We start from the raw sequence: 16,262 nt of genomic DNA, 5'->3' as shown, positions 1-16,262 counted from the left end.
CCAAACCGCTTAATATCACATTTGAGCGTTGACAACTTCCTTAATAAAAAACGACTTAAATAAGGGTCTTCACGTCAATCAATCAATGACAGTAAAAAAACTCAAATCTTCCATTAAAACGGCTCTTTCATCTTCTTTCCCTTCGCCTTCCCCTTCATCACCACCTAAAAATGCTTAATGTTTGGGATAACAAGAAGTTTTCCACAGTTAAATATGCGGACCAAATAAGTTTAGAAAAGTCGTCTAAATAATCAGCATACCAATTGTAATAGCAACCAGATATTATAAACAGACGTTATTTTTGTTAAATTCCGCAATTTGCGAATGAAAATTTGGGCAGTGAGCTTTGCATTAAGAAATTAATTTAACTCAAAATTGAATTGACAAGAAAAGTAACATTAAATTTCTGAATTTATCATAAGTGGAATCAAAACAGGATAGAAAAACTTAAGAAAAGTAAAAGCACTGCTCGAAAGCTGGCGTTTCTGATCATAACCATAAGCAAGTTTAGTTTGCCATTTGTTAACAGTCGATATGAAATGTAAGCAATTATTTATTTCAACTCGGGAACAAAAATTTAAATCTTTGTAAAACAAAAAGTTCGAACGAGCAATATCTGTTTGACTATTCGTCAATCTACTGAATTTTTCTGCTAGAAACCAATTCAACTTATTCGAGGTTTTGATTAACGACAGGAATTAATAATATTTTCTTGTATTTCTATAGATTTTAGTCTTATTAAAATAATAATTTTGAATTGAAAGGGTTCAAGGCTGTATTCGTATAACCGTCAATTTTGCCAGTTCGAACATTCTACAATTTCCTCGTTCATTAAACTTATTAATTTAATCATCCCGCTTCCGCTACTCTAGCTTTTCTAGATGGACTTTGATTTTTATTCTCTCGTTCTCTGTCTGGAACACTGCTTGGTAATTCGTCATCTGGAACTTCTGGTAATTCCATTTTGCTGTTGTTGGTATCTTTGTTGCCCCGTTCCATTTCGTCAGCTGCAATAAGTGCTTCTAACTCATCAAGAGCCGCCTGTATAAAAAAGCAAAAACTTAACCGAAATCCAAACTTTAAGCAGAGGTTGAGCTGCATTTCGCATAAAATGCAAAACGGCAAAAAAAAATCTAAAAAAAAACAACATTGCCAATCTAAGATTGAAAAAGAGTAATGAACGCAAAACATAAAAAAACACTGATTTTGTAAACTTTCGAATTTCAAAAAAAAAAATAGATGCCCTTCAAGCTCTTTGAATTTCTGGAACATTTTATGATTGGCGCTTTTTTGATAACATTAATCCAACTTGAGAAAACTGGATCAACAGGTAAAGTTTTTGTTCCGTTGGAAATCTAAAATGTAAATTCCACTTTCGAAACTAGAAATCGTTCATGATTTTTTGCGCCAGTTCCACGTTCGTATTTGGAGAATGGTATTAACGTCACTTTCAGCAGATGAATTTCAATTGAACTCAAAAAGTGCATATAAACCCAAGTGCATTCATAAAAGCATTAATATGTATGAATGCACATCTGTAGTTATAAGAGACTTTTAAGACTTCCTAAAAAAACAAAAAAAAAATCAGCAAGACCTATATAAGAGTCTTCACTGCGTTCATTACGCTTTAAAAAACTCAAACAAATATGAAAATAGACGTCGACAAAATCGATCAATTTTAAATTTATGCTAAGTGTGCTGTGAATCAGAGGCGGATTTAGCGTGAGCCTTGCCTTTAAGATTTTTGTCAAAGTTTTGATAAATTCGCTATCAAAAAAATCAGATATTGTGACTGAGGAAACTTAAGCGGTGTAAAAATAACGCCTATTTATGAAATAAGCATTTCCTCATGTCGATATCTCTAGCTAAAATATTTGATTATTTTTTCATACAATTTGTCATCAAAACAAATCTTTAATCACAATTTTTTGATAGGGACTGACATAAAAGATGTTCGTCATAACCATACGGATAAATGGCTATACAAAAGTTTTAGTTTTTTTTCTCCAAATAAATTGAATTTTCATGTTGTATTTTCATGAATTTTTCGTACTCTTTATTTAAATCAACTTGCAAGAACGTCCTCAATAATCAATTGACTCGCAGAAAGCATAAACCTTTGAAATAATTCAAACGTTTTCATTACGAGGCCAAACTATGTATTTTGTGAATTGTGAGCGGAATCCGGAAAGATGCTCTTTGTTCTTCTTTTGTTCTTTCGTTTTCTTTGATCGTTCCGACAAACTTTAAATAGGTTTAAAGACAAACGAACAAGTAAACAAAAGTGAAGAGAACTAGGATTTCAAAAATTTTAAGTAGTAAAACATGTTCTTTGGGGTCCCATCTAAGCTAAAGGGTCCCAAGAATCATAATTGTAACTGAAACGGTTCGCAAAACTTTTCTATCAACTATAGAGTAAAAAATTTCAAATTTTATGAAATCCAAGTTTTTGAAAAATTATGAAAAAAATCATAAGAACCGTCTTATCTGGGAAGCTCAACGGATTTGAGCAGTTATATTTGGAAGCAGGATTTGCAGCCCTTGATAGTACCGTGACAGCGCCGGACTATAGGGTTGGGAATATTAAATGAAAAATATTTAAAAATCATAACAATGTCATATCTCAGAAGTTGAAATCATTTGAGCAGTCGTATTCGGAGGAAAGCTTTGCAACACCTGAGTATCCTGACAGCATATTTTTGGAAATTTTAAAGATTAGCGTTGGTCATTCAAATCCCGAAATTGAAAACGTTTTTCAAAACATTTGGCTGTTGATACTTATCCAGCTTTTGAATCGCAAAAAAACTTCTGGAATATTCATCATTTTCGCCAAAACATTGTCAATGACGCCTTTTGTTAACCATTGTCCCCAATGAAAATCGCTTGAACCTTGAGTCCGCAGAGTTTTTGGCGTTGCGTTTAACTAAAAGAAAGATAGATTGAAACTTAAACTACTACAAATTGTTAATTTTTACTGGCATCGCCGATAGAAACCCCTAGAAGCTATTATATTGGTTAAATTTTTGGCAAAAGCTTGTCTTGAATGTCGAAACGATTATTAAAAGATTCCTCTTAATATACAACTACCTTTTTCTGATTAATAAGCGGAGATCCGCTTTTTGACTAAGTGAGTCAAGTTCTTTATTGACTGTGTGGATTTCCAAACTCACATAGGTGAATTTAACGTTAAGTTCTCCTTCGTTTAAAATAACTCCTTCGTTTAAAATTCTATCAGGCGAAATGCTTATCCTGTTTGTTTGCGCATTTCGAAACTGCCAATGGTCAATTTAACAATCAGTTTGAAATAACTCGTTCTTTCAAATTTCTATCACGCGAAATGCCTAACCTGTTCGTCCTGTTCTGTAAGTGATCCAGCTAGAGTGTCTTCTATCTGTTGTTGTAATTCAACCGCATCTCTAGTGTCATCCATCAACTGCTCAATATCATCCAACTTCAACACCTGCTGCAGCTTAGCCAGTGCATCCTTGCCCGCCTTCAGACCATCCACCACTTTCACCTAAACGATACATGGACATCAAACATACAGTTAGCCAACAGACTCTTAAATGTCAATGAATAAGCAAACAATTTTTTTCAAAATTGAACAGTCATAAAAAATGGTACACACTGTCTCACGTACTTTGCTCATAGAAGACCGAAAAAGAAAGAGGAGCAAAAATTCAAGTCAGTAGGGTTTAAAACTTATTTCACAGGGTTGTCCTTAACTCTTAAGACAATTCGATACTTTTGAAATTGCCTCATCCTATCTTCAGCCAAGAACATTAACAAGGTGTATACTTTGCCTTACGGTGTAGTAATTTTTAAAACATAAAAGTTTTTATGTGTTCAACATGCAATAACACTCTCAAGTAGATGACTTGCGTTTGTTTTCGTGAAAAAAAGAAGAAACATTACTAGTAAGGTCCAAAAACGTTCGATGTATCAAAAATTCGACTTTTCGCATATCCAAATCTGTTTTCCGAATTCGTGCAAAACCGCTTAAGCAGAGCAGATGCTACAACCCGTTGATTCGGTTGAAACCTGTGCCTCAGAATCGGAAGATGAGAGAACTATTAGTTTTTAACATGAGAAAAACTGTCAAAACTTCAATTTTTCCGAAGGCCATAACTTTCGTTCTAAAAATTCTTGAATTGAAATATTTCAAGCCCATAGGAAACGTGAAAATTTACAAAATAGAACGAAATATGCAAGAAGACGTATTCCATTTATACCACTTAGGCATCCGGCAGTATTTTGTGAGTAATGAAACACTTTCAAAATATTTTTGTTACTTTTGTGCCATTTTTATTTATCCGAAATCATGTAATATAACTAGGTTCACGAAAATATTTTCAACTACTTATAAACAGTTGATATCAAACCATTCAATTCAGCATATGACATTGGAAAGGTCTACACGCTATTCAAATAAGTTAGAGTTAATATTAGAAAATAATTATAACATTGAAATCAAATTTTTGAAGCAGTTTCTTATTATTTTTGGAGATTGAGCACAAAAGTTAGAGTTAATATTAGATTGAGCAAAAAAATAATATTAGAAAAAAAAATATTAAAATCAAACTTTCTTGAAGCAGTATTTTATCAGTTTTGGATCCGGCACGCTATTCAAATATTTGGTCTACACGCTACTCAAATAAGTCAGAGTAAATATTTAAAATCATAATAATACTAAAATCAATTTTTTTTGAAGCAGCTTCTTATTATTTTTGGAGATTGAGTATAATTCTGTAGCATGCGCTCAGGTCAGTCTGTTATCGATAATTTATACCACGTCTCAAAAATCTCAAAAATAAATGGAAAACAAAAAGGAAAATTCTGAACATTTCTTCACATTTCATGAAACCAAGCAGCATGATTCCTGTTTTTAGGACACCAATCCCGTATGGGTGCAAACAGGTATAAAGATTTCAGAAGGCATTGACTAAATTTTTAGCCAGCAGTGTTAGTGTTAACATCATTGATTAGGTTGGCAAACTCCACATTCTGCTTTAGAACTGCAGGAAATCCTTCATCTGATTTTTTTTGTTAAAAAAGACATATCTCCGTAATAAAAACTTGATAAATCAGTTTTCATGAAGAAAAAAACTAACTAAGATTTCCAGATAGTGGCCGGAAAAGCATGCATTTTCAATTACTTCAATGATAGAATTTTCCAGATTTTCCGATATAATATTATCTATACATGTTCCAGAGGAATCATTAATTCGAGTTGCAGTTTTTTCACTAGTTCAAAGCCCTTGGCTGTTATTGAAAATACGTATGATTGCTGTACATTAATATTCTCATTTCTTGAATCATCATTATGGAAATCTCCAGCTAGGATTATTGGTATCTCAAATTGTGAAAGATTTTCTAATTGTTTATCGAGCTCACCGACAAACTGCATTTTATTGAAGCGTGATGGGACATAAGCTAACATAATTATCAATTTATTCCCACCAATTTCTACAGGCATTGATATGAATTCTGGTAAATCACTATCAAGACGTTACAAAAAATTAACTTTTTCGCCCAGTTGTATCATAGTTCCACGACCTCTTGTTATTCTATTTTTCGAAATGAAGGTGTGAAATCTTCATTTAACCAAGTTTGTGTTAAACATAATATACTAACAGTAGACTCGAGACTACTGAGAAAAGCTTCTACATTTTTCTGATGCTTTTTAAACGAGCGCACACTAGACAGTAAAACATTAAAGTTAGCATAAGCGTTTCTCTTTTGTTCCAATCAGGTTTTACGCGATGTAGATGATTCAAAAATATTTTTAACAAAGTACTTCTTAACATCATTGTATGTGTAGTCTAGCAGCTTTCCTCCCTCAACAATTGGTCAATTTTTTTGATCTGATTTCCTTTCCACTCAAAGAAAATAGTCCCTTCACGCGTCTAGGCATTTTCAGCACAGGGAACGTTTCTCATGAAGATGAAAAATTGAGCCTTGGTCGGCTCAAGTCTTCGAATTATCGTAAATAACTCAGCTGTTCAATTACTTTATTTTTTCTTCCTTAAAAAATGATTTTCGCAGCTCTCCTCGCAAACTTGTCATTGACTGGACTACTCTGGGTTCCGCACCTTGGGAGTCGATGCGCAATAGACACGTCTTTTTCATCATAATTGCATCAAATTGTCTTGCTAAGTCAATAACCATAGTTACCGTTACGTTTTCCTTATCATACCTTCTGCGATTTTCAGATTGCATACTATCCTCATTTAGGCTGGTTGTTCTTACATGGTCTAGCCGATTGTACAATTCCAATTATTAAGCTTCCGATAGAATTTGTAGCTTTGAAATGTTCGCTTGATCTGTAATTTTTTCTTCTACCTCAGAATGGAAATTACTTCAGAAGTTCACGTATTCCATTAAACGCTTCATTGACTCGTTCATTTCTGCACGGATAGTTTGAATAACCTCCACTAGATTTTTCCATTTGTTTTAAAATGGTAGCTTTGATTGTCTGAATGATAGTTGAGTCAGATTCTTCATTTGGTTGGCTCAGCATAATGAAATGTCTTGTGCTATCGGACCTGTCTTGCTGTGCCAAAAAGAGTTTGGTCCCGGACTCTATAGTTGGGCATTTCTTTCAATGGGAAAAACTGGATCAAATATGAGAAACTGGATAAAAGAGCAATTTTTCTTTAAAAACAACTTTCGGAACAAACAATTGCATTTTTCACTTAATTTTTTAACCAACTGATTGCATCACCATTTCCACTTAAATTTTTTAACCAACTGATTACATCAGGGAACAAACCTGATTGTTTCGATTGCGATTTAAAACATCTGCTGTAATTTCCATCTTTAGATCAATTTCGTTTTCTATCTTCCCCACATATGCAATGTCATGACCCATTGAGAATCCCGAGAAGTGCCAAAAAGCTGCAGCTTATGACATAATATCGCAACTAGTTTTACTCGGTTACCCCCTCGTTTATAAAACTGCCAGCTCAAACCGGACCAACGCGTTGAAAAATCTGGCCCCAAGAAAAATCATCACTCAACATCCAATCTCTTGAGCGTATTAGAGAGAAGGTGTCGACACCAGCACGAATACGCTATAACTGGAAAAGGTGGTTCGTCTTCTAGGTCGGTTTATCCGCTAAAGATCATGGGCGAATTGCAGTGATAGACTTGACGAGATTACATCAACATGACCAGATTAAACGAAAAAAAAAATCTTCAACTTTTCTTTATCTTCGAAACATAATCGATCTCTCGAATTCGATCATAAGCTCAAAACAGGACGCTGTAGCTGCTAAAGCAAGCATAGGGTTACGACCATACTTATATTTACACACACACACACACAAAAAAAAACAAATTTTAAAGAGTACGCATACATTAAATCGTTTAACATAGCAATAAAACAGACAACCGACATCAAAATGTCATAACCTAATGACTACGGAGTCAAGAAACCGACAATTTTCTCAACCTTCACATTTTGTTGAAAAACTACATCATTTGAAAGCTATTTGAAATCCAACAACCTTCTATGATTATTTTTTCAAACGCAATTTGAGACAAATGTAATCACACAAGTCATTCACGATTTTATTTCGCACCATTTTCCACTTATGTAATTTAAGAGCTAATTTTTCTTTCCTTTAGCAAATTAAGTTAACGTGCACTTCAAACGATCTCAAGTTAAGAAACGACATATTTTTGAGCGAGAAAAAGTTCGGGTCTTTTCGGTTATAATCCCTAAATTATGAAAAAACGAAATGAAATTTTTTATTATATTATTGGAAAACTGTTACCAGGAAATGCACAATATTATTATGGGACTGGTAAAAACGAACCATTTTTACTTAATTGAGCCTCAAACTGACTTTTTTTCATTTAGGTGGGGGTTTATAACCGAAAAGACCCAAAAATTCCATTAAATTTGAGCGAAAAAAATTCCATTGGAACGGTAAGGTTCCATTATGAATAACTCAAGTGGCAGTAAGGAAATAATTTGGAAAAAAAAATCTTTTGATAGAAATGCAATTCTTAAAAAAGGGCGGATCCGTTAATCGGCCCAGAAGTGTCAATTTCCCAGAAGTGCCCGGAAGAATTTTTTTTTTTTTTTCTGAAAATCTTGGCACGCCCTCTTGTCTCACAAGATTCCTAGATCCTGTTATGAACATAGAAATTTCGGAAAATTTAATTAGAGAAACCAAGGTTATTTCATCTGAAACAGCAATACATCCCCTGCAAGAGTGCTCAATGTCATCCGCCTCCTCGAGGCGAAAACGGCTACCACGAAATGGATGACGCCACCTCCATCATGAAAGTAAGAACATACGGTCAGCTTCGCCAAGCCACAAGAAGGGCCGTATCGACACGAGTATATGAACGGATCAGTCCGAGTACTGACCACTACTATACCCGGATTGCTCCTATTCAACTGTTTGATTTTTATTGGGAAGATGGGAAGAAAAAAACATCCACAGACCTGTATTTCAGCCATCTCGATTTCGCCCACCATTGCATCTAGATTGTCTAACTGTGTGTCTGTTTTGGCCAAAAGAGACTCCTTGTACCTCTTCCTCCTCAACACACACTTGGCTCTGTCTGTCTTCTCTTGCTGTAGTAACTGTCTCGCCACTTGTCTCTCCCGTTCAAGGTCAGCCTATACACACACAACAAAGCACAACTATACATCTGTTGTTCACGTGCTGATGTATTCGTTCAATTATTTGTTCACAAAACGAATAAACCTTGAATTTTAAGACAAGAAATGATGAAGACAAAACTTAATTCAGCAGAACTAATATGGTGTTATTTGTTTTTCGAAACTCGTGCCCAAAATTTTACCCCAAAAATGGATTATTTTTGGCGTTTGTAGTCAATCAGAAATTACGCAGAAACTACCGGGTCAATTACTGACAAATTTATATCACAGTTAGCCTCTTAAGTCCAACAAATTTTTAAAAAAAAACTTTTACAGTTTGGGCAAAACGTTTTAACAGAATTTTCAATTAAAAATGGGTTTCTTTATACTAAAAACGATACTTTTCGGCAACTAAACAGAAATAAATATAACACAGAGGCAAAGTTGCATACACAAGCAAAAATATGGAGGATAACACTACCGGGAAAAACTGAATGGGTAAAGCCTTGAGTCTACATAATTTTTTAAGTAAAGCACGCCAATTAAGAGTCTACATAATTGCTAAGTGACGCAAACCAATTATGACGCATTAGCAGTACCAGTCAATTTGAAAAAAAATTTTTAACCAATTTACATGCCTCAATTTATAGAGCGGAAGTATTTTAACTAGTATACGAAAAATTTCATTAAAAACATCTGACCCTGCCAAGGTTCGAACTCCCTTATTTTGCTGCTGGTCTCCTTCCCTACCTCTACGCTACAGATCCATGATGCCTTAAAACTAAAGTGCTATTTAAAATATAATAGTCTGCGTTAATATCCTTAGCATTGGCTGTACTTAATCGCTGGTTATTGATCTTATGCATATACTGCAATAAAAGAGCACTTTCAAAAAGAGCACTAATATTTGCGACTTAGGTTGGAGAGTTCGTAATATCAAAAGAGAGTTCGTAATATCACACAAGCCTTGCTTGTGCAACTATAGAAAAGTTAGAAGATATACTTTAAGTTTGTTGGGCTGCATAAAAGGCTCACTTAGTTAAAATTTTGTCAACAATTGATTCGGTAGTTCTGGCGTAATTTTTGAATGACTCAATTAAGACAAACTGACCCATTTTTGGGACAAAATTTTGATTCCAAATTTCTCTAAACTAATTGCAAACTATTAATTCTGCTTAAATTTTATGTAAATTATGTCTTCATCACATGCTGTCTAAATTAAACCCAAGTTGCGTTTTAAAATTCAAGTTTTGTCCAGATAGTTTAAATCAGCATGAGGCTGATTTAAATCAGGAAAATAAACGAACAATAAGGAAAAAAAAACTCCATTTATTTCATGGCAAACATTATCATAAACTTATAACACAACTATAACGTGTAAAAACAGTAATAATTTTTGAGCCAAGGATTTTCTGGTGCGCGTGCAGTAAGTCGAGGTATCGGTAAATTACCATATCAGTAAATCGAATTATGAAACAGTTGCTTAAAAATTACGTAACCGGTTGCGTCATATTAGCACAAACCGAGCTTAAAACAAACACATAACGGTATCAAACTGAAAAAATTTTCACAGATTGACTGCAATTTTCCAAATCTTTAGCTGCATAACTTAATTTAGAACTATTTTTACTCATAATTAATGGCAAGTTTAGAAGTCACCTATTAAAAAACATTACTTTGAAAACGTTGTTACTTGGAAAACTGCATTTTCGGTTTACCGGACACTTTCTTTTCAATTTTTGCTTTACTGATTAAGTAATTTCATTTTCAGTTTACTGCTTTGGTCTGCTCGTTTTCGGGTTGTGGTTACATCGGTTTACTGAACCACCACCGGATTTTCTATCTATAATCAATGCTCAAAAAATTACAACACAAGCATAGCATGGCAAACTAGCTGCAAGCACAAAAAAGACAAAAACCAGAACGTCTTAGAAAATTTTTTCTTTAATAAAATCAACGGTGAATGACAAGGAGACGGGTCTGATCCAGAAAGTGAACTTGATTGAAAATTATGAGAGACAATAAAGCAACAAAAGCAGAAGCACCCAATTAGAAGAAAATTATTAGCCGAATAATGAATCACTATTTAAAAACAGTTACTCTTATTTTCGTTCCATTTGAGGGCAAGCAAGACAAGATGTGAAACAATAATTCGTTTAACGCCTAATTTGATCAACTACCTGCCGAAATACCTTTGTTTTGTTTGTTTCGCTCTTTATCAAGATCAAGGTCTAAATCAGATCCGTCTCCAAATTTCATAAAGCAGTAACTAACGCAATACCTAAGCAGATACCAGCTGATCCGAAAAAGTTTTCATCAAAAAATTAGGCCAACAAATTTTTTCAAAACATCAAAACCAGGACACAACTTTTTTCACCCAATGATGTAATATGAAGTTACTAGGCTGATGTTATACACAAAACGCTTTTAAGCCAAAAAAAGGGAAAAAATGACGAAAACTAGAGTTGGTAATTAACAAACAACAAAAGCAAATTTTGACACAGGCGAGAACACGACCAAAAAGCAGCTCTATCAAATGAAATAATAAGAAGTAGAAATAAGCCTCGAATTAGCAAAAACTCGGCTAAGTGCCGGATTCGAATCTGCGCCCTGGCAAATTTGAGTCACACGCACTAACAACTCAGCCACGGATGCTTAAGAAGCTAGCCACAAATAGCGCAGCTACATATGCTCATAAATTGCCAATTCGATGAACCAAAAGTTGCACCAAATACAAAAAGACACAATTTTGCATGTAATAAATTGGAGAGCATAAAGCCAAATTATGTACTAATTATGCATTTCGAAAAAAATGTGAAATTGAGTTGGAAAATTTCTGAAATCGATCTTTTAATCATTGTACTGCTGTTTGAAATAAATAACTTTTTTCGATTCATTTGATGAATTAAAAATACATCAGCTGTGTTAAGTTTTTACTAATCAAATGTCAAAGCACATATGATATTATACTGCTACCGCAACCTACCAATTCAAAAGTACCACCAAAAGTAGCACTTTTATTTAAGACTTAGTTTGGATAAAAAAGAAAGTTCGAACTAATACACTATGCTTCGCAAGTGTAAAGAAAGTTCGTATTAATACACTTCGCTTCGCAAGTGTAAATACAACGGTTAATCATTACGCAAATATACTAACACATGTATCTTTTTGACGGTACCACAAAATTGATTAAATGGTTCTATTGTCTGTTGAATTTTGGTTGGAAGTATTCATCGAAAATCAAAAGCTCGATAAAAAAAGACCGCTTTCATAGATTTAGCCACGAAAACATTCCACATTATAAATATAAAAACGATAGGCCCCTTATTATTTTTCCGAGACGTTAAAAAAAGTCCAGGCCATTTTTAAATTTTGGATCTTAATAGCATCAAAAATTAATGTTACCTCCAGGCCAGATGTAAAAAATAAATGGCTGGATTTCAATTTACTATAAATGAAGTCATCAAATTATTCTGTTAGATAGGTGATTCTGTTATACAGGTTCTTCATACAGCGAAAGTTTAAACCGCAAAAGAGCCCCATTTTGCACATGCAAATTGATTAGATGAATCAACAAATTATTCCTAACAGACCTCAATAGAACGTTCACTTGCCTGTGTCTTTCTCTGGAACATGTGTAACTGGTCTCTGGCCTTTTTTAGCTCCAGCACTGCCCTGTCGTTGTCAGTCACTCTGCTATTCTGCTTCTTTTTACTCTTTCCAAACACATTGCCCATCCCTCACACAATATACAACAAAATTGCCTATCAAAATTGCTAATCAGTCACTGTTAATAATATTTCCCCTAAGAACTGTAATCTTCATATTAATTGTCTGAAAAAAATACCAAATTTTACATTAATACACAAATGCAAAGCTGACCATTGCATGACTTGTGATACAAAAAAATATAAGGGACAAACAATTAGGTTTTCAGCTAATTCTTATCTTATTTCAATCAAATCAAATCGGAAAAAAAATAGACGAAGGGCTTCACTGACCTAACACTATTTGTTGGAAAAAAAATTAACTAATCTGAAAGAAGATATTTAACCTTTGAAATTTCATTCGATACCTACACAATGTCTTCTTAACCTTTTACAAAGCCACCATAAAGCTAGCCACCATAAAAACAGGGCAAAAGCGTATAAATCGGAAAAATTGATCGAAAAACCATCGGAAGTTCTACCAAAAGTTTCGTACGCAAGTCTCCAATCAAGTCAACTCTGGAAAAAAGTGTCAAAAAATACAATTAGCAGCAATAACATTTGGGTACACGCCCTTTGAGCTAAAAAAATAAAACTTTGTGATAATACATTATGAGCTAAGCAAAAACTTCAAAACGCGAAGTTTTCAAGTCTCACATACCTCCCAACACATTCAAATAAGAAACAATACAAGGATAGCCGGTTGTTTTGCTTATAGCATAGAATTTTCCGACCATATTCATACAAAACCTTTAAAAAAAACTTTTATCTTCAAATGAGTGTCGTTTTTAGAGCATGGAGCGATTCCAGAACTACTAAATCACGTAGAATTTACATTAATTTTTTTTCAGAAAAGCTTTATTACCAATAAAACACTAAATTAAGCATCCAAAATTAGTTTTCTTTATAGTAAAATTCAATTTTTTCATGTAACGGTCGTTTTCATGTAACGGCCATTACTCGAGCGCTTAACTCGCTCGAAATTGAACTAAAAACAAAAAATTTTGAATAGTTTTTCTGAGCACTGGGACAACTTTTTGAAAATTTAAGATCGTTCGAATCACTAAAAAAGGGCTTTATTTTGGTATATCACTTGATATATTTCGATGATTATTTGTGGTATCTGGTTTTGCGTGGAAAGCAAGAAAGAAAACGCCCGAATACAAAGTTCATCCCCATTTTCAATGGTCGGAACAATTAATATCGTCCTTCATACGAAGCAATATGAAAAGAATGAGCCGATATAAGACTAACTAGTCACAACAGTTTAGACGAATATTAGGCAAAATAAAAACTTTACAGCCAACGTTGAACATGTTTCGGTTAGAACGGGAGGTTAAAATGCAGAGATGTCTGTTGACGAAATGATTCAGTGATTTTTTAAACTAGCTATTACCGTATCATAAAATGTTCCGTTTTGATAGCTTTAGTTAATCGTAAACGTAAAAAACTGTACTATCATTACAGTTAAGATATTTTGATTTGTATCTTGCATGATTTCAAAGTTGAATAATTTAGCACAAAAAAAAACTTTTCATATTTGTACCGACATAATTTGCCTAAAAATCCCAAAAATTTGGGAAAATCTGTTTCAATTAATTTGAAGCCAATTTGAGGTTCATTTGCAGCCTAGACTATTTATTGTTCGACAAAAGTAACGGAATATTTGTGCTCGCGGTGGTTCAAACGTCGACTCTTTAACGAGCCATTTTTGACGGATTTTTTTAATATCATTCAAATGGTATTGTTGTGCTGAGCTTAAATTTAAAAAGATACTTAACCTGTGATCATTTTTCCTTAAGTTATGAGGGTTTACAGATTGCCATTTCGGCCAATTTGGGACAATTAACGCGCGATAAATTTTGCGCTATTAACGCGTGAGCGGAGATTTAATCCGTCTTCGAAATCGTTCCAAATTGGTTGAAGCAGGCTATTTGCCGTAATTAATTTGTTACTAGGAGCAAAATCGATCACTTTTGCTTTATTCTGCGTGTACTGGGATGATTTTTACAGAAAAATCTCAAATTAAAAAAAATGTCATTTTTTATTTGAATTTATTTTTGTCATGTTATTACTGTTCCATAGACCTCAAAAGTAAGTCGGAACATTTAGGGCTTCGCCCTGGTACGAGCAGTCTTGTTTCGGGTGTCAATTGGATTCCGAAGGCTATGAGATTGGCAACTTTATATCGGCTAAAAATTGATCAGCGCAAGTTTTGTCCTTTCTTTGATTTTACCGGCAATGATTTTGCTTTGATCGACTAACCGCCTTTATTTTTAATTCTTTCAACATCATTTCTTTGTTAGTTTACAATTTAATTACCATGGTATCTTATGTAGCAGCCGATCTTGGCATGAAGGCGCATTAGGATTGGGTTCTTATCAAATGAGATCTTAAGGCAAGGGATATTTCGTCTTGTAACCCATTAAACAACCTATCAAAAGGAATTCGATGACGAAAATTGATATTGGCAAGTAATCAACGCTTGCTCGACTGAGTGTATAACAACATCAGTGGTATTATACACGTTACCAATTGTTTGTCGCCAATTATAGTATTTCTACTTTGAAATTAAATTGAAAAAAATTATATATATTTTTTCATCAATAAAATAAACTAAGTTTGCAAAAAAAATTCCTTAGTTCCCATTTCTTAATTTTTCTAGAGTCAACTATTAACCAGTGCCCATTTTACCGATCCCCGAAAGAACCATATTATCCCTGGAAATCGGAATAGTATCAAGGCTTCACAATTACTAGTAAATTTTTCAATATTTTTTACCTGGAATTACGTAACATCTTGTCACATCATTGAGATATTCTAAACAATGTTATTTTTTGAGGAATGGGATTATTTTAGTTAATTTCTGGAAAACCCTTTCCGTTAGTTATTTTCAAACTTTTAACTAAATATATTCAAAAAGTTATATAAAAAAAAAACATTATTATATTTCTATAATAAGCATTAGCAGGATAAAATTAGACTACAGTGAGCACTTTCATTCATTTAGTTCCCAGCAGGTGTTTTAATGTGACCATCAAAATAAATCTCGTACACGCTATAGAAGTTATTTTGCTATCCTGTCCTATTCGTTTAGATGTATCAAGTACCTCTCAACCAAAATACTGCAGACACTTTGATTAATCAATTATTTAAATAATCCTTGTGGCATCAACCAATTCAGCAGGTAAGATGCTTTTAAAAATGTTTAGCTTGATTTCGAAAAAATCGCGGAACCTATTGAGGCTATCAGTCAGCCTAACTTAAGCGGTGTGAATGCTCTTTAATCTAACAAAATCAAATTACAGTTAACATTAGGATTGCATTTAATCGAAAGTTAGAGTAAACCTAACACAGAGCGAAGCTGAGCTTCGCACCACTTGCGATACAACGCATCATAAAAAACCGACAACCGCAATGGTCGAAATAATTAGATCTATCATAATGAACAAGGCTAGTTTTGAAAAAACCATGCCGAGACAATAGAATGTGAAATTAGCATTTGAAGATAATTTACCAAGCAGTAACAAACATTGGCAGAAACCTTTCAAGCCGGCAAAGAAAAATCAACAAGATTTGAGACTTATGAAAAGCCGCCGTCGCCTTCAAAACACTCAAAAAACATTTACTGTTCGTCAAATCAAACAAAATGAGACATCTACGCCGATATAAAATATCCCGAAACCTAAGAAGCCCAAAAAACGAAAAAAATATATATTTTAAAAAAGTTAAGACTAACAAGAAGTTATTAAGCCCCCATCGCCCTCAAAACACAGACACGCACACACAAAGGACGCAATATGAGGCCGATAAGCCGATATAATATAGGCCGAAACCTATCAAGCCGAAAAAAAGGCGATGAAAAAATTTGTTGCCATGAAAAATTTGAATTATAATTTTTATTAAGATGTTTAGCATTTTTTCAACCGACAGATGAG

At 33.8% G+C, this 16,262-nt stretch overlaps 1 protein-coding gene across 1 annotated transcript in view; it reads right to left on the bottom strand.

Moving 5' to 3' along the window:
• Positions 1–393: 393 nt before the first annotated feature.
• The window catches only part of LOC134855173 (charged multivesicular body protein 6-A-like), a 340,778-nt gene continuing 324,909 nt past the window's right edge, over positions 394–16,262 (bottom strand). The window contains exons 2-5 of the mRNA XM_063871599.1: positions 12,232–12,453; positions 8,459–8,635; positions 3,347–3,517; positions 394–1,041 (exon numbers count right to left, since the gene is read on the bottom strand). Of these exons, the coding sequence (XP_063727669.1) occupies positions 850–1,041; positions 3,347–3,517; positions 8,459–8,635; positions 12,232–12,354 (663 nt within the window). The 5' untranslated portion in view covers positions 12,355–12,453 and the 3' untranslated portion in view covers positions 394–849. The remainder of the gene's footprint in view (positions 1,042–3,346; positions 3,518–8,458; positions 8,636–12,231; positions 12,454–16,262) is intronic.

Source organism: Symsagittifera roscoffensis, chromosome 10, assembly GCF_963678635.1.
Source record: "Symsagittifera roscoffensis chromosome 10, txSymRosc1.1, whole genome shotgun sequence".
Lineage (NCBI taxonomy): Eukaryota > Metazoa > Xenacoelomorpha > Acoela > Convolutidae > Symsagittifera > Symsagittifera roscoffensis.
This window is presented reverse-complemented; position numbering and strand designations above follow the sequence as displayed.